The sequence below is a fragment of the Pleurodeles waltl genome, chromosome 2_1, assembly GCF_031143425.1.
Source record: "Pleurodeles waltl isolate 20211129_DDA chromosome 2_1, aPleWal1.hap1.20221129, whole genome shotgun sequence".
Classification (NCBI taxonomy): domain Eukaryota; kingdom Metazoa; phylum Chordata; class Amphibia; order Caudata; family Salamandridae; genus Pleurodeles; species Pleurodeles waltl.
The window spans coordinates 261005889-261031365 of record NC_090438.1 but is presented as its reverse complement, the minus strand read 5'-3'; the positions used below and the strand labels follow the sequence as shown (position 1 = coordinate 261031365).

General features: G+C 43.4%; 1 protein-coding gene across 1 annotated transcript in view; it reads left to right on the top strand.

Moving 5' to 3' along the window:
* The first annotated feature begins 2858 nt into the window (after window positions 1-2858).
* F9 (coagulation factor IX) overlaps window positions 2859-25477 on the top strand; it is a 427131-nt gene continuing 404512 nt past the window's right edge. The window contains exon 1 of the mRNA XM_069205987.1: window positions 2859-2958. Coding sequence (XP_069062088.1) covers window positions 2892-2958 — 67 coding nt within the window. The 5' untranslated portion in view covers window positions 2859-2891. The remainder of the gene's footprint in view (window positions 2959-25477) is intronic.

Below are 25477 nucleotides of genomic sequence, written 5' to 3'. Positions count from 1 at the left end.
AGCTAAAATTGAGTATTAAGGTCATTGGGCTCCGGTCTGGGAGACCCTGGGAACGCCTAAATATCTTTCAGATGTATTGACTTTACCTCTTAAGACAGCAGGGATCCAAATTTGGAGGAATTTAGTTAGCAATGGCCCGTTGTTATGTTGGAAAGAGCTTGCGGAACAGACAGGAGGGAACCTTGCAAGACTGAAGTACATACAATTGAGGAACTGGTTTCAGAAGACTATGGTCAGGTTTGGAGTTGATAGTCAGCTGGTAGACAATATAATAAGCAATCACAGTTGCGTTAGGAAGGTTTCAAGTTGGTATTGGGGTCTGGTGGACATGCAGGAAGGGGACTTTAGCTTGCCGCACTGCCTGTGGGGGGAAGTTGTGTCTTCTGATCGAGTACAAGGTTGGTGGGAAACTTCAATGCGGGTCGAATACAAGGAACTCAAATTAGCATCACTATTGAGGAACCATCATTTTACTTTGCATATAGCCTTTATTACCCCAGGGAGGCTGACGAGGATGAGAGGTGGGGAACTAGTCAACTGTGCAAAGTGTGGTTTGCCGGAAGCATCTGACGTTCACATGTTTTGGCACTGCCCATTGGTACAAAGTTTTTGGCTAAAAGTTAGTATGGTTATTTCAACTGCTGTGATGCAACAGATTTTACAGAGTCTCCCCTTAGTAATCTTTGGTATTCCAGAAGAAGGGGAAGTTAAGAGTAGGATGAAGAAGATGTTGTTATGTAATGCGATAATTCTGGCCAGGAGGGAAATTTGCCGAAAATGGACGTCTGCTTCTCCCCCTTCATACTGGGATTGGTTTGATGCGCTTATTGGGATCTCAAGGCAGGTTGGGCAACTAATGATTTAAATATGGGAAATAAGGTAGAAATATGGTCACAGTTATGGAATAATGTAGCATAGTAGATTATTGCTTGATGGGGGGGTGCTAGGTAATCAAAATATTGTCCAATGATTAGAGGCCAGATCAACTCTATCCTCAAACGTAAACCTGCGCGTTGAGGTAAAGTGAGAGAGGTCCGGTCTCCCTGGCACCATGTATCTCCATATGTGAGTAAGCTCTTTTCTTTGCTTGGATGATATGGAGTTGATGTAGCCAGAGGTATGTGAGGACAAAACAAAATCATGTGTCAGTCGTGTGCCCTTGTTTCTCTGCTTGTACATCCAAAAAGTGATGTTTTTCTTGATTATATTCATTCACGTTTAGATTTTGGACATATTCAATTGTAATCTCTTTGCTTCCCTGCCATATGGAAAATCAGTCTTGACGTAGCATAACCATAAAATCACATATTGAATGTATACTTGTATATATTCAGAGATTAACACTTTTCCTTCCATCAGCCCATCATTGTGTGTGTGTGTGTGTATATATATATAACTATATATTTATGTATATGATTTTTATTGTAATTATTGTTTATAAAACTCGAAGCTTTGATACACCTACAGCTACCTTTTGGCCAGACCTAATAAGAATGTAAAAATGTACTTACTAACATTAAGTATAATGACAAAATCAGTTCCCGAAAAATGTGCTGAATGTAGCTAGCCTGGCACTAATGACCAGATGTACAAAGCAATTTTCCGACAGTTTTTGCGACTGTAAAATGGATTTTACATTTGTTTGAAAGCCATTTGGCGAGTCAGTAAAGATTTCCAGACGAACAAAATATGTTTAATGATACAAACCGAATTGCAATTAGCAAAGAGGCGAAAAGGGCATCTCGTTCTAATTGCAGTTTGGCATGCAATGTATTAATGTATGTTGCAACTGCAAACCATTCATTAGTTACCCAAAACTCATGGGAGATGGTAGCTGATTCACAAAGAACCATTGATCACTTACCGACATCTCAAAGGAGGTGGTAAATGATTCGCAAAGGGGAAGGTATCCACTTGGGACACCTTCCCCTTAGTGAATGGTGCTGGGTAACCCTGGTGAAAGTCAGCAGTGATCCAGGATATCAATGCTTCCCTCGAAAACATTTTTCCAAACTTTAAACATTTTCTTTTTAAAACAGCACTGGCTTTTTTAAAGAGCACAGAGGACTTCAAAAAACAAAATCGGTTTGGAAATGCAAACAGAGGGATGATGGTCTGGTGTTCTGTGTAACCTATGAACCCTATGTTTGAAGCAAGTCACTGATGTCGGCAATAGCAGCCTGCCTAATCAATATTCATTAAGGGACGTCTGTGACCATTGCAACTGGACATTTTGTGATGTGACCTATCAGTATTTCGGTTGTATTGCAAAATGTGCAAAATCAGAGAAAGGTCCTGACAAAAGTCTCCCACACCACCTGCAATGGGGGAGGGGGGGGGGCTCAAGGGGACCCTCTCAGCACAGTACTTGGCCTGTGTGAGTCTGGAGACTCCCCCCTTCCATGTTCAGTGCAGTAGGAAGGAGCTTCCAGTTACCTTATACCACTGACGTCAGTCGAAATTTGCAACCACCTTATGCGACCTGTCTATTAGTAGATCTAGCACTAAGTGGCATTTTGTTTTTTTTCATGTTGCGCATATTGTCTAATTTTCATAAAATATACATTTGCATTAATTGTTGGTGTTAGAATTTTCATTTACTCATTACAATTCACTGTATTACAACATGGCCATTACAATTAAGTGTATATGGTCAAATATAAGCTGACTAACGGTAATGGACGTATATACAATGCTCTTACAAATTTCTTTTAGTGAAAACTATTAGGAGCCTGATTATGAGTAGTTCGGCCTCTTTAAACGGTTGCAGCATATCCAAAACCCTCACACGCAGTCCAAAGTAAATAGGTCGTTGCTTGCACTTTGGAACTATCGATCCTCTACAGATGTTTTTGTATATTACCACGAAGAAAAAGCTTCAGTGAAAAAACATGGCAAAAATTGCAACTATCCTCGCCGTTTTACTCTTGGAATATATTTTAACTGCTGAAAGTGAAGGTTTGTGCATTTTATTTTTTATATGTCAGCTTATGGTGAAATGTTTTATCAACAAAGGTGATGGGAAGGAAGGTTTTCATTTAAATGACATGATGTTTAAAATCAGATCAAGCTTATCTCAATTATGGTTATTCTCTTTTTTCATTTGTTTCTGCCGTATCATTGTTAAAATGAAGACGTGTAATAGTTCTACTTTTAAATTAGTTACTTTGAGTTTAAATATCACAGTGTGTTTCTTTGGAGTTTTACTTTGCTTATTGAGAGATAACACGTTGTGGGAATTCTACTGTATATTATGATGTTACTATACTAGACTGAATATTTTCAATTATATTTACTTTTTAAAGGTTTTATGCACATTTATCTATGAAAGTGTTGTTAAGTGGCGAAGGCACATTTCAGGTCAGTTCTGCTCTATAGTGTTGGGTCATTCTACACAAATAATACTACAGAATATTAGCCCGGTATGTGTAACTGTTTGCAGCCACAAACCCTTGAGTCGCAAAACCACAGGCTTCGCAGAACAAGAAGTTGCAATAAGTAAAAGGTATGTTGTTCTGCGAGAGAAACATGTTTTCCCGCCCTGTGAGTGCACTTTGGGAGACCTTTTGGTAGTTAGAAAAGTTAGTGAAAGGTATGTGCCCTTAGTTCTAACAATTCGCAATGATAAATAAATCTGATTTGTGACATTGACAAGATACAGATTCCTAAAATTGGATGGGATCCACTTGTTACTGTAGTTTGTGCTTGTTGTGGTATAAGCGTCTACTTTGTGAATATGGGCAATGGGCATTTAGCACTGGCGGAGCACTCACAGGTCTGTTGAGTTGCTGGCTCAGGCCTATTAATGCACGTCACAGTGTATGGCAGAAATTAAGACACACACTCATGGGGTTTAGTGGGATTCTGACATGTGGCACAAACTTCACACATCCACCCATTATCTTGTCCCCTTACGTCAGGGGGCGTACCAAACCGTGTCCAAAACATGGGGACCCGACCGGCCATGAGAGGCTAGCACACCCCTCTCAAATGGCTCGCCCCAACATAACATTCCTCCTTCACCTGACATAAGAAAAGTAAACATACCTGAATCAAAAAACCACCTTACAAAAACAAACTGGAGCTTTTTGTTTCTGCCGATTATGTTTCCACAAAGTCTTTCAGTCTGGTGGACGCCTGGGGTTTCGGCCTTAAATATGTGATATCGGGTGATACGATGCCTTTGGATAACTGCATTCTCATTGGATGGCACAGAGCACGACTGCAACTGGCTCCTTCATCATGTCCCCCGGACTAATCTCCATCCATCATCCCCTGATTGGAAACCTCATCTCGCCAGTCAGCCGGACTCAGATCCGTACTCCCATTTGGTGATGGGACGGGTGTCCCCTCTCCTTGTGGAATCACACAGATGTCTGAAGAGTCACCACCATCCTCTCCCAGAGGTGACTACAACGATTGATATTGCTTGAAGAACGATACATTCCTCGTTAGGGAATCATTTCCTTTCTGCACAGTGATCAGGTCAGTTTTACCTTACTCACAGTCCACAGGACAGCTTCAAATGGCAGACGGAACTTTCCCCCCAAGCCTGTCGATCCTTGACCAACACCAAGTTTCATAATTGCATGGCTAGGCCCTTAGCCCATCTTTGTTGGGACATGTGGTCATTCTGCTTCCCACGCAGCCTTAGATTATCAGCCACATGATCATTCAAAGCTGAGCGACTTTCATAGTGTGTTATTGTGTCACCTGCAGGATGGTTCATGCATAACACGCTAGGAGCCACCTTTCTAGTAGTATGGGGAGTGATCCGACACACCTGAAGAAAAGCATACAGGGCCAACTCAATGTTCTGTCTATTCGTCACAGCAATGCGCAAAACCTTGTTTGGAGTGCGCATAAACCTTTTGGCCTCCCCATTCGCCTGTGGCCAGCGAGGAGTGATTTTGATATGGTGAATTCCCAACGAGATCAGATACCTTGCAAACTCCTGGCTGGAAAATGGTGGGCCATTATCTGTTCTGAGTTCTTTGATGAGACCATGGGTGGCTATGATCCTTTCCAGGCATGGTACTGTTTGAGCACTAGTGATGGAATCTAGGATTTCAACCTCCAGGTATTTGGAGAAGTCATCAATGACGACTAACATGTGTTGTCAATCTAGTAGGCTACCAAAATCCATGCTGGCACAATGCCATGGAACTTACAGGATGGATTCATTGATAATGGGGGCAGGAGGATCTGCAGGACCAACTGTCCTGCAAATGTGGCAGGTCCGCACATTGTGCTCCACATGTTTGTTAAGCAGAGGAACCATATCTTACATCGTAGACAGGCTTTGGTTTTCAAAATCCCCTGATGTAATGAATGTTCAAGGTCTACCACTCATTTCAGCAATGACCGAATCACCAAACGATGTCCTTGCAGTAAGCTTCCATCTGGCGACACGGCTAGTTCCTGCCGAATGGAGTGAAAAGGTGATAATATTAGACTCACCTCTTCAGTTCGTCTTGACAGGTGATGTGTGAGGGTGTGCCACTTTCCGTTGTAACAGTGGCGATGACCAACTGTCAACACTCATCCACTTGAGTTACTGTCCAGATTTCCTCAAATGAGAGGGGCAGTGGTCAGGACCGTTTCACTACCATTCGAATATACTCTCCTCCTTCCTCTGCATCCTCCTCCTCACTGGCTGTAGCAGGTCTAGCATGTCTCAACAAGTAGTCCGTTGGGTTCTGGGCTCCAGGCCGGTAAACTAGCGAGAGCGGATATTCTTGTAGTTGGAGGATCCATTTTTCAATATGGGGAGGTGGTTTGGATGAAGATCCATTGAAAAGATGGATAAACGGTTTGTGATCGATGTGAACTACAAAAGGATTGCCGAACAAGTACAAGTGAAAATGACAGCAGCCCCACTGAACAGCTATTGCCTCTTTTTCGATATGCGAATATCTCTATTTAGTGTCTGTCAAAGCCCAACTGGCTTAGGCTACCGGGCCCACTCTCCATCCAGTCACTTCTGCGACAGTACCACACCAAGGCCAGTTGGACTTGAATCAAAAGAGAGCTCAGAGTCTTTGGAGGGATGTGCTTGTTTGGTAGCACTGAAAGCAGCTTTCTGTGCAGGCCTCCACTTCCAGCTAGCATTGGCCTTGGTCAATTCCCTCAGGGGAGCAGTGAGGGAAGTGAGATTTTAGATGACTCTCCCACAACAGATGAACATCCCAAGGAAACTCTGGACTCCGGTAACCAATGTCTGAGCTGGGGTAGCCTGAATGTCTCTGACCTTGTCTGGGTCTGGCATGCCTCAATTCTTGGAAAAATTGTATTAAAAAAAACAATCTTGGGTTAAAGAAATACACACTTCTCATGATGAAGGGTCAGACCACTGCTATGCAGCCTCGTGAAGGTGGCTCACAACCTTTCCAGATGTTCTTCAATGATACAGGAATGCACCAGGATGTCATCACTGACATTGAGTACGCCCACCAGACCAGCAAGCACTCCACAGATCATGTCCTGAAAAACTTCAGCGGCAATTGAGATGCCGAAGCTAAGACGTTCACAACGGAGGAGTCCCACATACATTCAGAATGTAATGATGGCTCGAGATTCCAGAGACAGTAGCAGTTAATGGTACCCTGCTTTGAGATCCATTTTTGAGAATCTTGATCCATTGACCTCCGCCACAATGTCATCCACCGCTGGGGTGAGGTGACGCTCCCTTTGGATTACTACATTAGGCAATCTAATTTTGACACATGTCCTTACTTTCACTAGCTGTTTAGGCTTCCGAGTGATCATGATGGATGACACCCCGAGGTTCGGTCCTTTGACACGTTCAATGATGTGGGCTTGCTCTAACTTTGTCAGCTTTTCCTCCACTTTGGGGTGTAGATGAAATGCAATCCACTGATGTTTCAACGCCACTGATTGAATGAACTCATCAATGTGCAGGTTGACCAGTCTCCCTTTCAGTCACCAAATCCCTTCAAACAACTGCGAAAATTCAGACACCAGATCATCAACTGTCCCCATGTGTACACTGAAAGCAAACTACACCAGGTGTAGCTTCTCTGCCGTTTTGTAATTCATCAGCATGCCTGATCCAGACATATACCTTGGCACTGATGGCATGCTGGCCATGGGCAATCTCTGTCGTAAATACCCCTGCCAGGGGCAGTGGAGTTGGCGGCCTAAAAGTGAAGACCTGTGTTTTGGTAGGACAAAGGGCCTCATTATGACCCTGGCGGGCGGCGGAGGCCGCCCGCCAGGATCCCGCCCTCCAAATTACCGCGCCGCGGTCAAAAGACCGCGGCGGGTATTACGAGTTTTCCCCTGGGCTGGCGGGCGGTTCCAGTAAAACCGCCCGCCAGCCCAGGGGAAAACGACCTTCCCACGAGGATGCCGGCTCGTAATCGAGCCGGCGGAGTGGGAAGGTGCGACGGGTGCAGTGGCACCCGTCGCGTATTTCAGTGTCTGCAAGGCAGACACTGAAATACTTTTCGGGGCCCTCTTACGGGGGACCCTGCCGTGCCCATGCCATTGGCATGGGCATGGCAGGGGCCCCCAGGGGCCCCGCGACCCCCCCTACCGCCATCCTGTTCATGGCGGCTTTCCCGCCATGAACTGGATGGCGGTAGGGGGGGTCAGAATCCTCATGGCTGCGGAGCGCACTCCGCAGCCATGGAGGATTCCAAAGAGCAGCGGAAAGTCAGCGGGATACCGCTGACTTTCCGCTTCTGACCGCGGCTGAACCGCCGCGGTCAGAATGCTCATTGGAGCACCGCCAGCCTGTTGGCGGTGCTCCCGTGGTCGGTGGCCCTGGCGGCCACCGGCCGCCAGGGTCAGAATGACCCTCAAAGTGTTGGATGAATGGACAAGTTCTTGAGGACAGTGATAAAAGATTGAAAACCCACTCAATGAATTCAGAGTTACTTATAAAGTCCATTTCCAATAGAAATTGTAGACAATTGAGCAAAAAGCCATAAGGTCCAAAGTTAATTGTAAATGTCCATTTTAAATAGACATCGTAGACATTTTGGACAGAAAAGCCAGAGAGACGACATGTTTTTCACCTCCTTTGGTGAGTTGATCTGGGGCTTTTTTAAAGCTGCAAGATATGGATGGTAAAGCTTCAGTTTGTGAAGAAGCTATTATGAGACTAGAAGGTGTGTTTCATGCAGATTCTTGGATGTGTTGTAGAAAGAAGGCGTACCTAGAAGTGCCCAGTTAGTTCAGTGCAATTATTTAAAATGGAAAGTGTAATTAAGAACACCACCTTGTGAGGGGAAATAGCCAAGAATTCCTAGGAGAAAGAAAGAATTGCTGAGCAATCTGCATGTGCATGACTCTTCCTTGAGTAGTAAAGCAAATCATTACTTTGACTGCAATTTATCACATGTAAGTATTGCTTGGTAAATGGCGTCCATACCCACTCTAGAACCCTCAGTGACAAATGGTTCTAGAGTGGGTATGGACGGCAAGTTAAGAATCCCTTCCGGGTGCTGAAATGTGCTTGTGTGACTCTCTCTTTTTTCCTTTAAGGACACTGCTCACCAGTCTACCGTCCTTTTCAGGGAGCCAGGGACAGTGGTGGTGATCCACTGTAGTGTGCATTGAGGGATTATGCGTACACCTGCAATTATAGTAATTGGCTTGCTGGAGTGATACTGTAGTCACATAGGAGAGTCATTATCCTGTATGTAGCCTTTTTCTTTTGATGCCTGGCTCATTGCCGCCATGTGCTTTCTGTCTCCACCTTTCCTTGTGCAAACAACCCAGTCTTTTTATTTTTGCGGGCCCCCACACCTCACAGCCCTCCTTACTCCACACTCCCTCCTGGGAGACGTGCGATGCACCATGCGGTGTCTTGCTGTGTGTTTTTTTTTTTTTCTGGGAGCTGCTTTCACACATAATGTCATGGGGCAGGGGCAGTCGAGCATGTGAGATCAAATGCGACACCCCCCTCCAGGGAGACGCGCACCAGGATGCACAGTAGACGGGGCCTTGTCCAGCACACACTCACCAGCACAAGCCAGAGCAGATCATGTAGATCTGGCAGGTGTGCCAATGCTGAGGCGGCGACAGCAGGGACCACTAATGCCCCCTGGAGGGTGAGCACTGGAGCAACCGAAGGAGGGCCAGGAGGCGACGTGCCTTCAAGTAAGATGCGCTCGCATCAGATATCGTCAATGAAGTTCATGACCAGCTCTCGTCACCAGTTTGTTGAGTAGCTGGCTCAGGCCCATTAATGCACGTCGCAATGTATGGCAGAAATAAAGACAAGCGCTCACAGGGTTTAGTGGGATTCTGACCTGTGGCAGACCTCGTCCCCTTATGTCAGGGAACATAATAAACCGTGTCCAAAACACAGTGATCTGACCAGCCATGAGAGGCTAGCATACCCCTCTCAAATGGCTCTGCCCAACATCACAAGGTCCAGGGAAAGGGAGGGCTTTAAAAAGTACTGGCACTCAGTTAATACAAATGCTGGAATTAATGTCTCTTGTCCCTCGTCAGCCTCTTTCTTTGAATTCACAGCTATTTACAGGGAGCTGCAAAAAGCCCTCCTGCCTCATAATTATTAATGAGGCAGGTTTATTTTTGACTTCCTCTGGATTGGCATTTAGTGCTGCATTAGTACATTAGTCACAACAACCAATAAAGAGGGTTTGCAGCACAGTTAATGAGATAGAAACACTGGCGTCTTCCTCACCTTCCTACATCAGATGTCTGATTTCAAGGTGACATTGGATCACTGACACAATATTCAAATTAACAATAACAGGCAACACAAATATTGTGTCAAAAATGTTGTTCACAAAAATATTATTTCCCCATACTTATAATGGTAAGTACAAAAAATATCGGATAAAATATAATTTTAACAACAATATCAATAAAAAGATACACAAAATATTGTTTCTTTTTAAATATATAGTTTAAGGTAGTAAATCTAAAATGTTTTAATACTTACCATTATTATAATGTTAAATTTCTATATCTCACTAACATTTAGTACTATATATAAATATATACTTTAACACAAACATGTGTTCAAGTATATATGTATGTATGTACATATGTATGTTTATGTATATACACATATATATAGCGTAACACAATTATAAAAAATATGTATATATTACATTATTTGTTTTGCATAATACATCTAATTTACTACTATGATGGCACATTATACTTACAAAAATATTATAACAATTTGCAAACACACACTTATTAATCATATAAACATATATTATGAAATATACATTATGAAAAAATATTAATAAAAGACATATTTAACCAATATTGGGAAATGTATTGGAGACTGGGAATAATAGTATGCCCCCTCCAGTTTATACGGCAGTAGAGAATGTGTAAGACTTCAGGGGGGTTAATTGTATCATTTCCAGTACAAACAGCGCAACAGTAGGAAAAGCATTAGACTTTGAAGGGGTTCAATTCATTATTCCCACTCCAGTCTGCATAAGTAGGGAAAGCATTGGACTTTGGAGGGGCGAGTTTCAGTGTTCTTACTCCAGCTTATGAAAGTAGAGAAAGTGTAGGACTTCAGAGGAGTTACAAATATTATTCCCACTTCAAACAGCGCAACAATAGGAAGCATCCGACCTTCAAGGGGTTAAATTTACTATTCTTACTCCAGTCTGTGCAACATTAATGTAAATGCTGGACTTCGAAGGGAATAAATGTACTATTCCAACTTCATTTTGTGCAAAAGTAGGGAGAGTATTTGACTTGGGAGAGTTCACATTTAGTATTTCCACTCCAGGGATAGGGAAAGTTTTGAACTTTGGAGGGATAGGATATACATTGCCTCAGCAGTCTGTGCAAAAGTAGGGGAAGTGTTAGACATTGGATGGGTCCAATTTACTATCCCTACCCCATTTTAAGCAATAGTAGGGAAAGCATTGTACTTTGGAGGGGTTACTTTTACTTTTCTGACTCCAGTCTATGCAACTATAGAAAAGTATTGTAATTCTGAGTGATAAGATTGACTATTTCCAATTCAGTCTTTTCAACAGTAGGGAAAGCACTGGACTTTGGAGGGGCAAGAATTACTATTCCTAATTCAATGTTTGAAACTGTAAGGAACGTTTTGGACTTCAGAGTTGTTTTACTATTCCCACTTTAGTCTGTGCAATAGTAGGGAAAGAATTAGACTTCAGAGAGGTTAAGTTTACTATTCCCACTACAGTCTGTGCAAACGTAGGGAAAGTATTGGACTTTGGAGGGGTCCAATTTACTATCCCCAAACCATTCTAAGGAACAATAGGGAAAGGGTTGTACTTTGTAGGGTTTACATTTACTTTTCCAACTCCAATCTATGCAACTATAGGAAAAGTGTTGTAATTCGGAAGGGTAAGATTTGCTATTTCCACTCCAGTCCATCCAACAGAAGAAAAACAATTGGATTTCTGAGGGGCAAGGTTTACTCTTCTACACCAATCATTGCAACTGTAGGGAACGTTTTGGACTTCGGACTGGTTTTACTATTCCCACTTTAGTCTGTGCAATAACAAAGAAAGAATTGGTCTTCAAAGGGGTTATATTTGCTATTGCCACTCCGGTTTGTGCAATACTCGGGAAAGTGTTAGACTTTGGAGGGGTGAGAGTTACTACTTCCACTCTAATTGGTGTAACAGTAGGGAAAGTGATGGACTTTGGAGAGGTTCAATTTACTATACCACTCCATTCTAAGCAGTAGTAGGGAAAGCACTGACATTCAGAGGGGTAAGATTTACTATTCCCACTCTAGGCTGGTCAATAGTAAGGAAAGTGTCATACTTTGTAGGGATAAGATACTACTTCCCCCCCAGTCTGTGCAACAGTAGGAAAAGTATTGGACTTGGAGGATTGGACGATCCCACTCCGTTCTAAGCAATAGTAGTGAAAGTGCTGGACTTCAGAGGGGTTACATTTACCTTTCCCACTCCACTTCTGTTTGCACAACAGAATGAAAAACACTGGACTTCAGAGTGATTAGATTTACTATTTCAATGCCAGTCTACGCAACAGTAGGAAAAGTGTTGGTCATTGAAGGGGTAAGATTTACCAAATCTATTCCACTCTATGCAGCAGTAGGGAAAGCATTGGTCTTTGAAGGTGTAAGATTTACACTTTCACCTCCAGTAAGTGCAATAGTGTGGAAAGTTTTCGACTTTGAAGGGATTCAATTTACTATTCCCACTCCATTCTAAGCAATATTTGGGAAAGGGTTGAATTTTAGAGAGGTTACATTTACTTTTCTGACTCCAGTCTGTGCAATTGTAGGGAAAGTTGTTCAGAGGGGTAAGATGTACAATTTCCTGTCTAGTCTGTGCAGCAGTAGGGAAAGCTTTGGACTTTAGAGGGGTTACGTTTAGTATTGCAGTGCCAATCTGTGCAACGGTAGGGAGAGGGACTTTGTAGTGGTTCTTATCCCACTCCATTCTAAGCAATAGCAGTTAAAGCTTTGAAATTCAGAGGAGTAAAATTTACAGTTTCCACTCTAATCTTTGCAAAAGTAGGAAAAGCATTAGTTATTTGAGCGGGAAGATTTACTATCTCCCCTCCATTCTGTGCAACAGCAGGGAAAGTGTTGGACTTAAAAGAGGTTCCATCTATTACCCCACTCCATTCTAAGCATTAGCAGGGTTAGCTTTGGACTTAAGAGGGGTTCTAGTTCCTATTACCACTTCAGTCTGTGCAACAGTAGGAAAAGCTTTGGACTTCAGAGGGGTAAGATTTACTATTCAAACACAAGTCTGTGAAACAGAAGGAAAAGTTTTGGTCTTCATAGGGATTATTTTTACTATTCCTAGTCGATTCTAAGTAACAGTAGGGAAAGCATTAAACTTTATAAGGCAAAATGTATTATTCCAACTGCAGTCTGTACAACTGTAGGGAAAGCGTTTGACTTTGGATTGCATACATATACTACTCTACCACTCCCACTCCAGTCTGTACAACAGTACGGAAAGCATTTGACTTTGTAGGGGTTACATATAGTATTTCTACTCCAGTCTGTGCAACAGTGGGGGAAGTGTTGAACTTTGAAGGCATAGGATTTACATTTCCCCAGCAGTCTGTTCAAGAGTAGGGTTGTTTTTACATGGTGTGGAAGTTGGTTCAGTGGCACATTTGGAGGACAGTTCTTGCCAGAGTCACTTCTTTGAAGGGGCCTTGGTCTTGGCTGGTGTTCCTGTCCCATATCTGAGCCTGAGGGACCGTTTTGGTGCTTGGTGTTGGCCTGTACAGGTTGAGATGCAGGTCTCCTGTGTGTCCTGAGATGGTGGCACATGTCCAGTTGCTGCTGCTGAAGTTGTTGCCCTGTCTGTATCTTGGCCTGTAGCTAGGGCTTCCTGGTCTGTGGGGGTCTCAGGCTGTGTTGGGACAAGGTGCAGCAGTGCACCTGCTATGGTGCCCATGGTGGCATTGTGCAGTTTCCACAGCCCCATGGCCTCTTGGTGGTGTGCTTCCCGCATCCTTTGACTCTGCTCCAGGGTGGAAAATATCTGGGCCAATCTGTCCTGGATATGGTGGTACGCTCCCAGGACCTCAGTGATCACGTCCTGGGCTGCAGGATCCATCCTGTGGCCTCCCCTCTAGGCCACTGATGCCCTCCCACTGGGGTTCTCTGTATCAGTTGTCCTAATGTCATTGCAAAGGATTGTGGGGTATGTCTGTGAGTGTTTTATAATGTTGTGTATGTGTGTCAGGTGTGTGGGTTTCAGACTTGCCAATGTGCACATTACTTACTGTTGGGTCCACTTGATGGCCGTGGCGGTCTGTACCACCAATGGTCGTTCGGCTTCCACTGACCGCTGTGGTGATTTGTGTATCATTATTTGGAGGATGGGAAGTTTGTGTACTTGGCGGTGGCGGGTGGGAGGTCCTGCATTTCCACTGACAAGGTCCTGGCAGTGAATGGTAGCTGGGATTTTTTGGGAGGATTCAGATTTTTGCATTTTTTTATGGCAGGTTTCTGTTCACCGACAATGGCGGTCTTCTGTTCACCGTCACCACTGTGTTTCCCGCCGTGTTCATAATGACCCTCTTAGTATCTCCACTACAGTCTGTACAGTAGTGGCGAAATCATTAGACTTTGGAAAGAAATTGACTTACAAGGGGTAAGATTTACTACTTCCCCTCCAGTCTGTGCAACAGTATTGAAAGTGTTGGACTTTAGAGGGGTTCGGTTTACTATCCCACTCCATTCTAAACAATAGTAGGAAAAGCTTTGGACTTCAAAGGGGTTACGTTTAGTATTCGCACTACAGTCTGTGCAACAGTTGGAAAAGTATTAGACTTCAGAGGGGTAAGATTTACTATTCTAACTCCAGCATGTGCAACAGAAAGGAAAGTGTTGGATTTTAGAGGGGTTAATTATACTAATACCTCTCCATTCTAAGAATAGTAGGGAAAGCATTGCACTTCGGAAAGGTTATGTTTAGTATTCCCAATGCAGTGTGTGGAACAGTAGGGAAAGTAGAGGATGTCAGAGAGGATAAATGTGCTATTCCCACTCTGGTCTGTGCAACAGTAGGGAAAGCATTTGCTTTGGGAGGGTCTACATTTTGTATTTTCACTCCAGTCTGTGCTTTGATAGAGAAAGTGTTGAACGTCAAAGTGGTAAGTTTTACTATTCCTGCTCCAGTGTGTGCAACAGTAGATAAGATTCAGTATTCCTACTCCACTCCTTGCAACAGTAGGGAAAGAATTGGACTTTGGAGGGGTAGGATTTACTATTCCCCCTTCAATCTCTGCTGGAACAGTGAAGAAAATGTTGGAGTTTGGAGGGGTTCAACTTACTTGCCCCACTCCATTCTAAGCAATCGTAGGGGAAGCATTGTACTTCTGAAGGGTTTACATTTACTTTTCCAACTCCAGTCTGTGCAACTATAGGAAAAGTGTTGAAATTTGGAGGGATAATATTTACTATTTCTACTCCAGCCTTTGCAACAGTAGGGAAAGCAGTGGACTTCGGAGGGGTCAGACTTAGGGCCTGATTTATACTTTTTTAGCACTGCATTTGCCTAATTTTTTGACCCATAAGCGGCACAAACGTACAAAATATAATTGAATTTTGTAAGTTTGTACCGGTTTTGCAACAAAAAATTACGCAAATGCGGTGCTGAAAAAGTATGCATCAGGCCCTCACTATTTCTACTCCAATCTGGACAACGATAGAAAAAGTGTTGAACTTCGAAAGGGTAAAATTTGCTATTCCACCCTTGCTTTGGGCAACAGTAAGGAAAATGTAAACTTTGGAGGGGTAGGATTTACTATTCCCCCTCAGGTCTGTGTAAGAGTAGGGAAAGTGTTGACCTTTGAGGAGGTACAATTTACTATCCCCACTCCATTCTAAGCAATAGTAGGGAAAGTGGACTTTGGTGGAGTTAAATTTACTTTTCTGACTCCAGTCTGTGTAACTGTAGGAAAAGTGTTGTAATTCACAGTGGTAAGATTTACTATTTCCACTCCAGTCTGTGCAACAGTAAGGAACGCATTGGACTTCGGAGGTGTAAGAGTTATCATTCCTTCATCAATCTGTGCAACTGTAGAGAACATTTTGGAGTTCTGAGTGGTTTTACAATTCCCACTTTAGTCTTTGCAAAAGCATGGAAAGAATTGGACTTTGGAGGGGTAAAATGTACTACTTCCCCTCCGGTCTGTGCAACAGTATGGAAAGTGTTGCACTTTGGACGGGTGTATTTTACTACCCCACTCCGTTCTAAGTAATAGCAGTGTTGAAATTCAGATGCATAAGATTTACTGTTCCCTCTCTAGTCTGTGCAACAGTAGATGTTGGAAATAGCCTCTCTGAAGGATCACCCCAAAACTTTTTACCTTCCTCCTCTTCTTTTGCTGTCCTCATTTTTGCTGGCTTTAGGCCTCTGGACAATTCACCACTGCTAACCAGTGCTAAAGTGCACGTGCTCTCTACCTAAAAGCACGGTAACATTTATTCATTCCCAATTGGACTATTTGATTTACTTGTTAGTCCCCAGTAAAGTGCATCACATGTGCCCAGGGTCTGTAAATTGAAGGATAGTAGTGGGCCTAAGGCACTGGTTGTGCCACCAACATAAATAACTCTTTAACTATGTCTCTGGCCTGCCGTTGCAAGGACTGTGTGAGCAGTTTCACTGCCACTTCGAATTGCCTTTTAAAAGTACTTGCTGAGCCCTAAACACTCTTTTTCCACAGATAAGTCACCACTAATGTAGGCCCTAGGTAACCCATATGGCAGGGTGCAATGCAGGTAAAAGGCAGGAAATGTACATGTGTGTGTTTTTATGTCCTGGTAGTGGAAAATTCTTCTCCTTTCATAGGATAGTATTAGTACTACCCTTATATAGTGTTTGAGTGGTAGATTCCGATCAAAAAGGGGTAACCAGGTCATATTTAGTATGGCCAGAATGGTAATAGAAGATACTGCTTATGGGTGAGGTTGGATTTTATATAACTATTTTAAAAATGCCACTTTTAGAAACTGCAAAACCATCTGTTCCTTACAGTCTGTCTACAATCAATGTCTGGGATGGGCTGGTTGACAGCTCCCTTGTGCATTTCACCCAGACAACCACAAACACAGGACATTCAGTCACACCTGTACTCCTCTGCATACTGAATGGGTCTTCCTGGGCTGGGAGGGTAGAGGGCCTGAAACTTACATTTCAAAGGTTAGCGGCCTTCCCTCACACAATGGACTGCCAAACCCCCTACTGCCCCCCCGACAGGTGAACTTGGGAACTTTTGCACTTCAAAACCACTCTTTTATATACCCTCCCACATCAAAAGAATTTTAGGTAACTGGGTCTCAGACACTTCTGTACTGAACCTGCAACCTGTCAAGAGGAACTGGCTGGCTGCCCAAAGGACTCATCTGGACTGCTTTGCTGAGAAGGACTGCTGCCCTGCAGTTGCCCTGCTGGCCTGCTGCCCTCTAACATTGCTGAGAAGTGCTCTCCAAGGGTTTGGATTGAGCTTGCCTCCTGTTTTCTGAAGTCTCAGGGCCAAAAAGACTTCTTTCCATCAGGAAACTCCTTGTGCACCGAAAATCGATGCACAGCCTCCCGGAAATGACGCACAGACTTCTTGCACCCGATAAATCGACACACAGCAGAACCGGAATAACGCAGTCCGATTTCCCAAATGAAGATTCGGCACAGCCCCTGCCTTGCAATCGAAAATTCGACGCACAGCCCTACTAGATTGACTCATAGCCGAACCAGAACGATGCACTGATTCCCTGAGTGGAAAATCGACACAGTGCCTGCAGTGCAAAAAAGAAACTTCAATGCATCACCCTACTGGATCGACACAACGCCTGTGACTCTTTCCAGCATGCCCAGGATTGGCGATCATAGTTCCTATGTGTCAAAACATCCTTACATCGCAGTGAGGAACCAATATTGCATGCTGAAAAACAAAGCAAGCCTCTTGCACCGTGGAAAGAAACAAAACAGTGTCTGTGCCGCGGAGGAAAATTGGACGCACAGCCATATTTTTCCACGCATCTCCTCCTCTGCGGTCTGTGTGTGTGTTCTTTTTTATGCAAAGCAGGTACTGTGTGTAATCAAGAGACAACTGTTGATTTTTAAGATTTAGGACTCTTTTTAAACCTGCAACAGTGATATCAAACTGTGCATATTGAATCTTTATTGTTTTTTACCTTATTTTAACCAGATAAATATCCTATATTTTTCAAAACCTGTGTGGTGTATTTTTGTGGTATTTTCACTGTGTTACTGTATGATTTTTTGCACAAATACTTTACACATTGCCTTCTAAGTTAAGCCTGACTGCTCAATGCCAAGCTACCTGAGGGTGGGCACAGGATAATTTGGATTGTATGTGACTTACTCTGACTAGGATTGTGGACCCTACTTGGACAAGGATGAATACGTCTGCCAACTAGAGCCCTCATTTCTAACACTGGTGATCAGCGGTGAGCTAGAACTTGTGTTTGTGTAGTGACATAACAATAGCTATGTGTACACTACATACCCACAGTTAAAGATCCATTTGAGTTGATCTCTTTTGGCTGCAATTTTTCCATCTTGAGATTTAATCTAATCCTATACAACATGTTTCTTGCTGGGTCTCAAGGAGAAGCTGGATAGTTTGACCTAGCTAAGTTGGAGGGATACACTGTCAGCCTGCTGAAAGGGTTCTGCAAGGGGATGGGAGTACCTACCTTGGGTGCCTCCAAGAAGGAGGAGTACTGAAAGGCGCTGAGGGCCTTGGCAGAAGCCCGCTCACAAGAGAATGTTGAGTTCGGAGAACAAGAACTCAACATTCTCTTAAGTTCGGAGAGCAAGAAGATATCTCTCCAGATGATTTGCCAACAGTAGTGGGGCATGACACCACTGGATTTGTGCCCCCTGCTAAACCAGAGAGCAGTGTCTCAAGTCACGGCCTGATCACAAAGGAAAGGAGGGCAGAGAGAGAGTTCAGGCTACAGTTGGACAGATTAAACATGAAGGCAGAGGAGAGGAAAGCCACAGCTGAGAGAGAAACCAAACAAGTAGAGGCTGCAGCTGAGAGAGAAGCCAAACAAGCTGAGGCTGAAGGGCCTTTGGCTGAAAAGAAACTACTTCTGGCTCATGAACTGGGTCTGAAAGAGTTGGAGCTCAAGGCGAGGCAGTCTGAGTCCAGCAGTGATGGTGACAGCAAACACACAGGACCTCCTTGAGACAAAAAGGTTTGTATACCCAAAGATGTGATGCCAAGTTATGCGGTGGGAGATGACATTGACAAGTAGTTTACTGATTATGAAGTTGCACTAAGGGCTCATGGGGTTCCTGAAAATAAATGGGGGGTGGGCTTGTGGAAACACTTGCCAATACTTGAGAGGGAAACACTTCTCACTTTAGAAGTTAACGACCAGAACACGTATCCGCTCATGAAAGTCATTTTAATTGCCAAGTTTGGACTGACCCCTGAAAAGTATTACAAGAAATTCAGGGACAGTACGAAACTCTCCAACCAAACTTGGGTAGACTTGTATGATTCCTCTAGCAAGGCAATGAATGGATTGGTATGGGGCAGTAAAGTAAATTATTATATGGCTTTATAATTTGATCCTGAGAGAGCATATGCTTAGTATTTGCTTTACAGAGTTGTGCCAGCACCTGATTGAGAGTAAGCTGACTGCTCACAGAAAGCTTGCTGAGGAGGCAGACCTTTGAGCTAGCACCAGAGTTTTCCAAAAAGGTATCTGGGAGTGACCCCAAGAGAACTGGTTTGGATTCCCCCCAGCAAAGTGAGGGAGACATTAAAGATGATCCAGACAAGTCCCAGAGTAAGTGCAGAGGAAAGGGTTGCCATGCCCCATCTGAGAAACAGGGTGGTGGTTCTGGTTGGCAGTGGCCCATGGCACCCAGATTCCAACCCCTCTGCTTTGAGTGCTTCCAGCTAGGACACAAGCAGGGGGACTGTCCAAATAAAACACCCACCAGTGGGACCTCTATAGGGGTCGCCAATGTGGCCTTAGGGTAAAGTAGTCCCCAGAGGCAGGTCATAGACCATGCCCTAGTCTTCCTCAGTTGGGAGAAAGTCTCAGAGGGTGAGCTGCTGATCCCCGAGGGTGGGAGTCATCACTTTCACCAGGTGAGATTGAATGGGGTCTCAGTCACTGCTCTGAGGGACACCAGGGCTAGTCATACCAGGATGGTGGAGAGACTAGTTTCCCCAGAGCAGTCCACTGGCCAGGTGTGTAGGGTGACTCCAGCCCATGGGGAGGATTTTTTATACCCTATGGCCCTTGTGTCCCTGGAGTGGGGAGTTGTCCCAGAAAAGGGTCATAGTTAGTCCCCAGATGCCCATTGACTGCATTCTGAGGAATCAGATCCACCTGGTGGCAGAAGACTTGAGATAGGTGACCCATGAGGGCACCCTGACAGTTCAGTTGTCTGGCAATACCACTCCCGAGAGGAGAGTATGGGAGCCCAGATATAGAGGCAAGGTGAAGGAGGACTCACCTCTGTCCCCTGTTCAGCCTTAGGGTACAGACCCTGGGTTGATAGACCAGTGTCAGGATTCCGCCCCTGAACTAGAGGGAGGTAGAGTGGAAGTAGGGTGCAAAACCCCTGGGGCTACTGCCCCCATTCTGAAATACCTTATAGGTCGAGGAAATCTCAGGAGCCCATTGGGAACTCCCTGCCAGCCCCAAGGCTGGAGGAAAAGCTTACCCAATAGCCCCACTCAAGGCCTCCACCTAGCAGTGGATGGCCCTGGGCCTGACTTTTGACATTGACAGCTGTCATTAGCCTCTGTTGGTTGCTGTCCTTGTGGACAGAGTTTCCCCCTGGTTGGGGATAGAAGTCTGACCCATGGAGTGGAACGGATCAAATCACGTTGTCGGCCATGGTGATAATGTCTGCCTACTGGGATGCATCTGTGAGAAAATTAAGGTTAGGGTCCCCAGATGAGGAGACGGGTTCCCCATGGGTCACCGCAGTGGCCCCAGAGAGTATAGACAGAGGAGCCTCAATGAGTTCAGAAAGGCATAGAACTGGCAAGTGCCCCTTCATTAGTGGGCCATTGACCATGTTCTATCGTCCTAAGCAGGGAAGTCCATCAAAGTATTGATTAGCCTACCCTGGCTTTAGGGTGTAAGCATGATATGTTGTAAATGGCTCTCTGAAGGGTCACCCCAAAACTTTTTACCTTCCTCCTCTTCTTTTTCTGACCTAATTTTTGCTGGCTTTTGGACTCTGGACACTTTACCACTGCTAACCCATGCTAAAGTGCATACACTCTTTCCTTTAAACATGGTAACATTGGTTCATCCCCAATTGGCATATTTGATTTACTTTTAAGTCCCTAGTAAAGTGCACTACATATGCACAGGGCCTGTAGATTGAATGCTACTAGTGGGCCTGCAGCACTGGTTGTGCCACCGACATAAGTGACTCTTTAACCATGTCTCAGGCCTGCTGTTGCAAGGCCTGTGGGTGCAGTTTCACTGCCACTTCAACTTGGCATGTAAAGGAACTTTTTGAGCCCTAAACTCCCCTTTTTCCACATATAAATCACCCCTAAGGTAGACCCTAGGTAACCCGTAGGGCAGGGTGCTATGTAGGTAAAAGTCAGGACATGTAAATGTGTGTTTTATATGTCCTGGTAGTGGGAAATTCCTACATTCGTTATCCACTACTGTGAGGCCTGCTCCTTTCATAAGATAGCATTAGGACTACCATCATATACTGCTTGAGTGGTAAATTCTGATCAGAAAGGGGTAACCAGGTCATATTTAGTATGGCCAGAATGGTAATACAAAATCCTGCTTATTGGTGAGGTTGGATTTTATATAACTTTTTTAGAAATGCCACTTTTAGAAAGTGTTACAAATAAACAGGGTAACCCAATATTCCCCACAGAACTGGGTAATCTAAACTGTAAAGCACACAATGTTCATGGGGGGAATCATTTGCATACAAATATTTTAGTGATATAAATACTATTAATGTTGTAATTAACCATAGATTAAATCGATAAATTAATAAATCTCCAAACAGAGTGTAATTTGTTTCTGGGAAAATGAAGAATTTTTATATATTCTCTAATAATATATACATCAATATAGAAAAGCAACAAGATATTTTTATGTTTTTATACAAATGTACTGGTGACCCCTGTTGTCCAAAATCACTTTAAATTCAAGGGACAGAAGGAGACCACCAACCCTCCTGACTCTCCAACCACAAAAGGTTTGAGTCCTATATGCAGTCCTTCAAGCAATCAGAAAATCACTTCTTAGGGACTCCAGCAGCTCATATGAAGAATTGTGTCACAGAGAGTATAAGGTCGATGTTTTGGTCCCCTCAAGGCTCAAACCGTCCATGAGACCATCCTCAGGACAATGTGTCAAAAGTGGATTAAATCACAATAATTGTTGCTCTATAAAACAATAAATAACCTGCATTAATAAAACGCTAAACAACACTAAAAGGCAGCAGAATACTAAACCATGCTGTAGATGCAAGTGAATCGGTCACTTACAAGGCACCCTAAAAATAGCATACATTATAAAACGACAACTGTTGATTTTGAGGATTTAAGACTCTTGTAAACTTGCAAAAGTAATATCTCAACTTGTGCCTTTTGAATCCTTATTGTTTTGACCTTATTGTAATCAGATAAATATCCCATATTTTTCTAAACCTGTGTGGTGTATTTTTGTGGTGTTTTCACTGTGTTACTGTATGTTTATTGCACAAATACTTTACACATTGTCTTCTAAGTTAAGCCTGACTGCTCAGTGCCAAGCTACCAGAGGGTGGGCACAGGATAATTTGGATTGTGTATGACTTACTCTGACTAGGACTGTGTCCCTACTTGGACAAGGGTGTATACCTCTGCCAACTAGAGGCCCCATTTCAAACAGTAGGGAAAGTGTTACACTTTGGATTATAAAGATTTCTACTTCTCCTCAATTCTCTGCAACAGTAGGGAAATTGTTGGACTTTGGAACTATTCAATTAACTATCACATTCCATTCTAAACAATAGTAGGGAAAGCGTTAGTCTTGAGAGAGGTAAGATTTCCTACTCCAATGCCAGTCTATGCAACAGGACAGAAAGTGTTTGACTATAGAAGGGATAGTTTTATTATTTTCACTCCAGAATAAGCAATAGTAGGGAAAGCATTGGACTTCGTAGGGGTAAGATTAACATTACTCCTTCAATGTGTGCAAATGTATGGAAAGTTTTGGCCTTCAAAGTGGAATTAATGTTCCCACTTTAGTCCGTGCAATAGTATGGAAAAAATTAGACTTTGGAGGTGTTAAGTTTACTATTCCCTCTCCAGTCTGTGCAACAGTAGAGAACGTGTTGGACATTGGAGGGATTGAATTTACTATTCCACTCCATTCTAAGCTATAGTAGGGAAAGTGTTGAAATTCAGAGGGGTGAAAATAACTATTCTCACTCTAGTCTGTGCAATAGTAGGGAAAGCGCTAGACTCTGGAGGGGAAAGAGTTGCTACTTCCCCTCCAGTCTGTACAACAGAAGGGAAAGTGTTGGACTTTGGAGGGGTTGAATTTACTATCCCATCTCATTCTAAGCAATAGTTGGGAAGGCATTGGACTTCAAAGGGGTTACATTTACTATTGCGATTCCAGTCTGTGCACAAGTAGTAAAAGCATATGACTTCAGAGAGGTAGCATATACTATTTAATGCCCATCTGTGCAACAGAACAGAAAGTGTTGGACTACAGAGGGGTTAATTTTACTATTCCCACTCTATCCTAAGTAACAGTAGGGAAAGCATTGGACTTCAGAGCGGTAAGATTTACTAATCCTACTCCAATCTGTGCAACTGAAGGGAAGGTTTTGGACTTCGGAGTGGTTTTACTATTCCCACTTTAGTCTATGCAATAGTAGTGCAAGAAATTGACTTTTGAGTGGTTAAATACACGTTTTCCACTCCAGTCTCTGCAATAGTATGGAATGCTTAAGGCTTTGAGGGGTAAGATTTAATACTTCTCCTCCAGTCTGTGCAACTGAAGGGAAAGTGTTGGACTTCGGAGGGGTTGAATGTACTATCCCACCTCATTCTAAGCAATAGTTGGGAAGTCATTGGATTTCAAAGGGGTTACATTTACTATTGCCATTCCATTCTGTGCAATAGCAGGAAAAGCATATGACTTCAGAGGGGATAAATTTACTATTCTAAATCTCACTCTGTGCAAAAGTAGGGAACGCGTTGGACTTTGGAGAGATAGGATTTACAATTTCCCCTCCAGTCTGTTCAACAGTAAGGAAAATGTACTTTGGAGGGGTTCAATATACTATCCCCACTACTTTCTAAGCAATATTAGGGAAAGCGTTATACATCAAAGGAGTTAAATTCACTATTCCCACTCCAGTCTGTGTAACAGAAGGGAAACTGCTGGACTTCAAATATGTAAGAGTTACTATTCCAGTGCCAGTTTGTGCAACTGAAAGGAAAGTATTGCACTTCACATCAGGTTAATCTGACTATTCCCACTCCTTTCAAAGTAACAGTTGGGAAAGCACTGGACTTCGGAGGGTTAAAGTTTAATATTTCCACTCCAGACTGTGCAACAGTAGGGAAAGATCTGGACTTGGGAGAGGTGTGGTTGTATTCCCACTTCAGTCTGTGCATCAGTAGTAAAAATGTGGACTTTGGAGGGGAAGAATTTACTATTTCCCCTCTAGTCTGTGCAACAGTAGGGGACGTCTTGAACTTTGGAGAGGTTTAATTTACTATCCCCAGCAATACTAAAGAAATCATTGGGCTTTGGAGGGGTTACATTTACTATTCCCACTCTAGTCGGAGTAACTGTAGGAAACGTGTTGGACTTCAGAGAGGTAAGATTTACTAATTCTACTCCATTTTAAGCAATAGTAGTGAAAGTGATGAAATTCAGAATAGTAAGATTTACTATTTCCACTCCAGTCTGTGCAACAGTAGGGAAAGTGTTGGACTTCAGAGAGGTTCTATTTACTATCCCTTCCGTCCTAAGAAATAGTAGAGAATGCATTGAACTTCAGATGGGTTACATTTACTATGTCCACCATAGTCTGTGCAACAATAGAATAAGTGTTGAACTTCGGATGAGTTAATTTTACTATTCCCATTCCATTCTAAGTAACAGTAGGGAAAACTTTGGACTTCAGAGGTGCTAAGTATAGCATTTCCATTCCAGTCTGTGCAACAGTAGGGAGGGTGTCTCTTGCGGTCATCTGGAGAATAAGGAAAAATCACAAGTTCAGCCTTACTGCTATAGAGTATGTGCTGGATGCCGGAACCAGGTAAGTCCCACTTGAAAGTTACCTTCTTACGTTTGGAGCAGAGTTCCTCTCATTTTGGAGGAGGCCACAAGGAGGATATTTTTAGCGTGAAGAGCACCTCAAGCTGCTGTTGCTGTAACGAGAATTGCCAGTCTTACATTACTAGCTGTTATGAATGGTCATTCAGTGGTGTAGCTAGGTGCCCATCGGCGCTCGTGCATGCAAAGTAACTGGGACCCCTCATTGGGGTGACATCTAGATCTCTCAGCTGTCCCCAACACTCCTCAACCTCCTGCAACATAGTCTGCAACTTCCATATTGTTAGAAATGGCCCATTCTGCTGGTGCCCAAAGGTGCGTCAGTCCCCAGGTGCACTGCCATATCGATGTCCCTAAGTCATGTAATCCATATTTACCATTCTTTAAACCATGTTTTAAAGTTTAAATATTTTTATCAAAATATTGTCACAATTGAATGGAAACCCAGAAGGAACGAAGATTTCCAGTTCTTCTTTGTTTTATTCACAAATGATAATAACGAAACGAAGTGTGCAAAATTACTCCAGGCATAGCAGCATATCTTGATATTATATTTCTCCATTTTAGCATGAACCCAATGCACCCCCTTACTGGGTCCAAACCTTCCTTTTTATTACATGTAAGTCACCCATAAGGTAGACCTAGTTAAAAAATTGGACATGTACTTTTAAGTTTCACATTCCCAGATAGTGAAAAACTCTT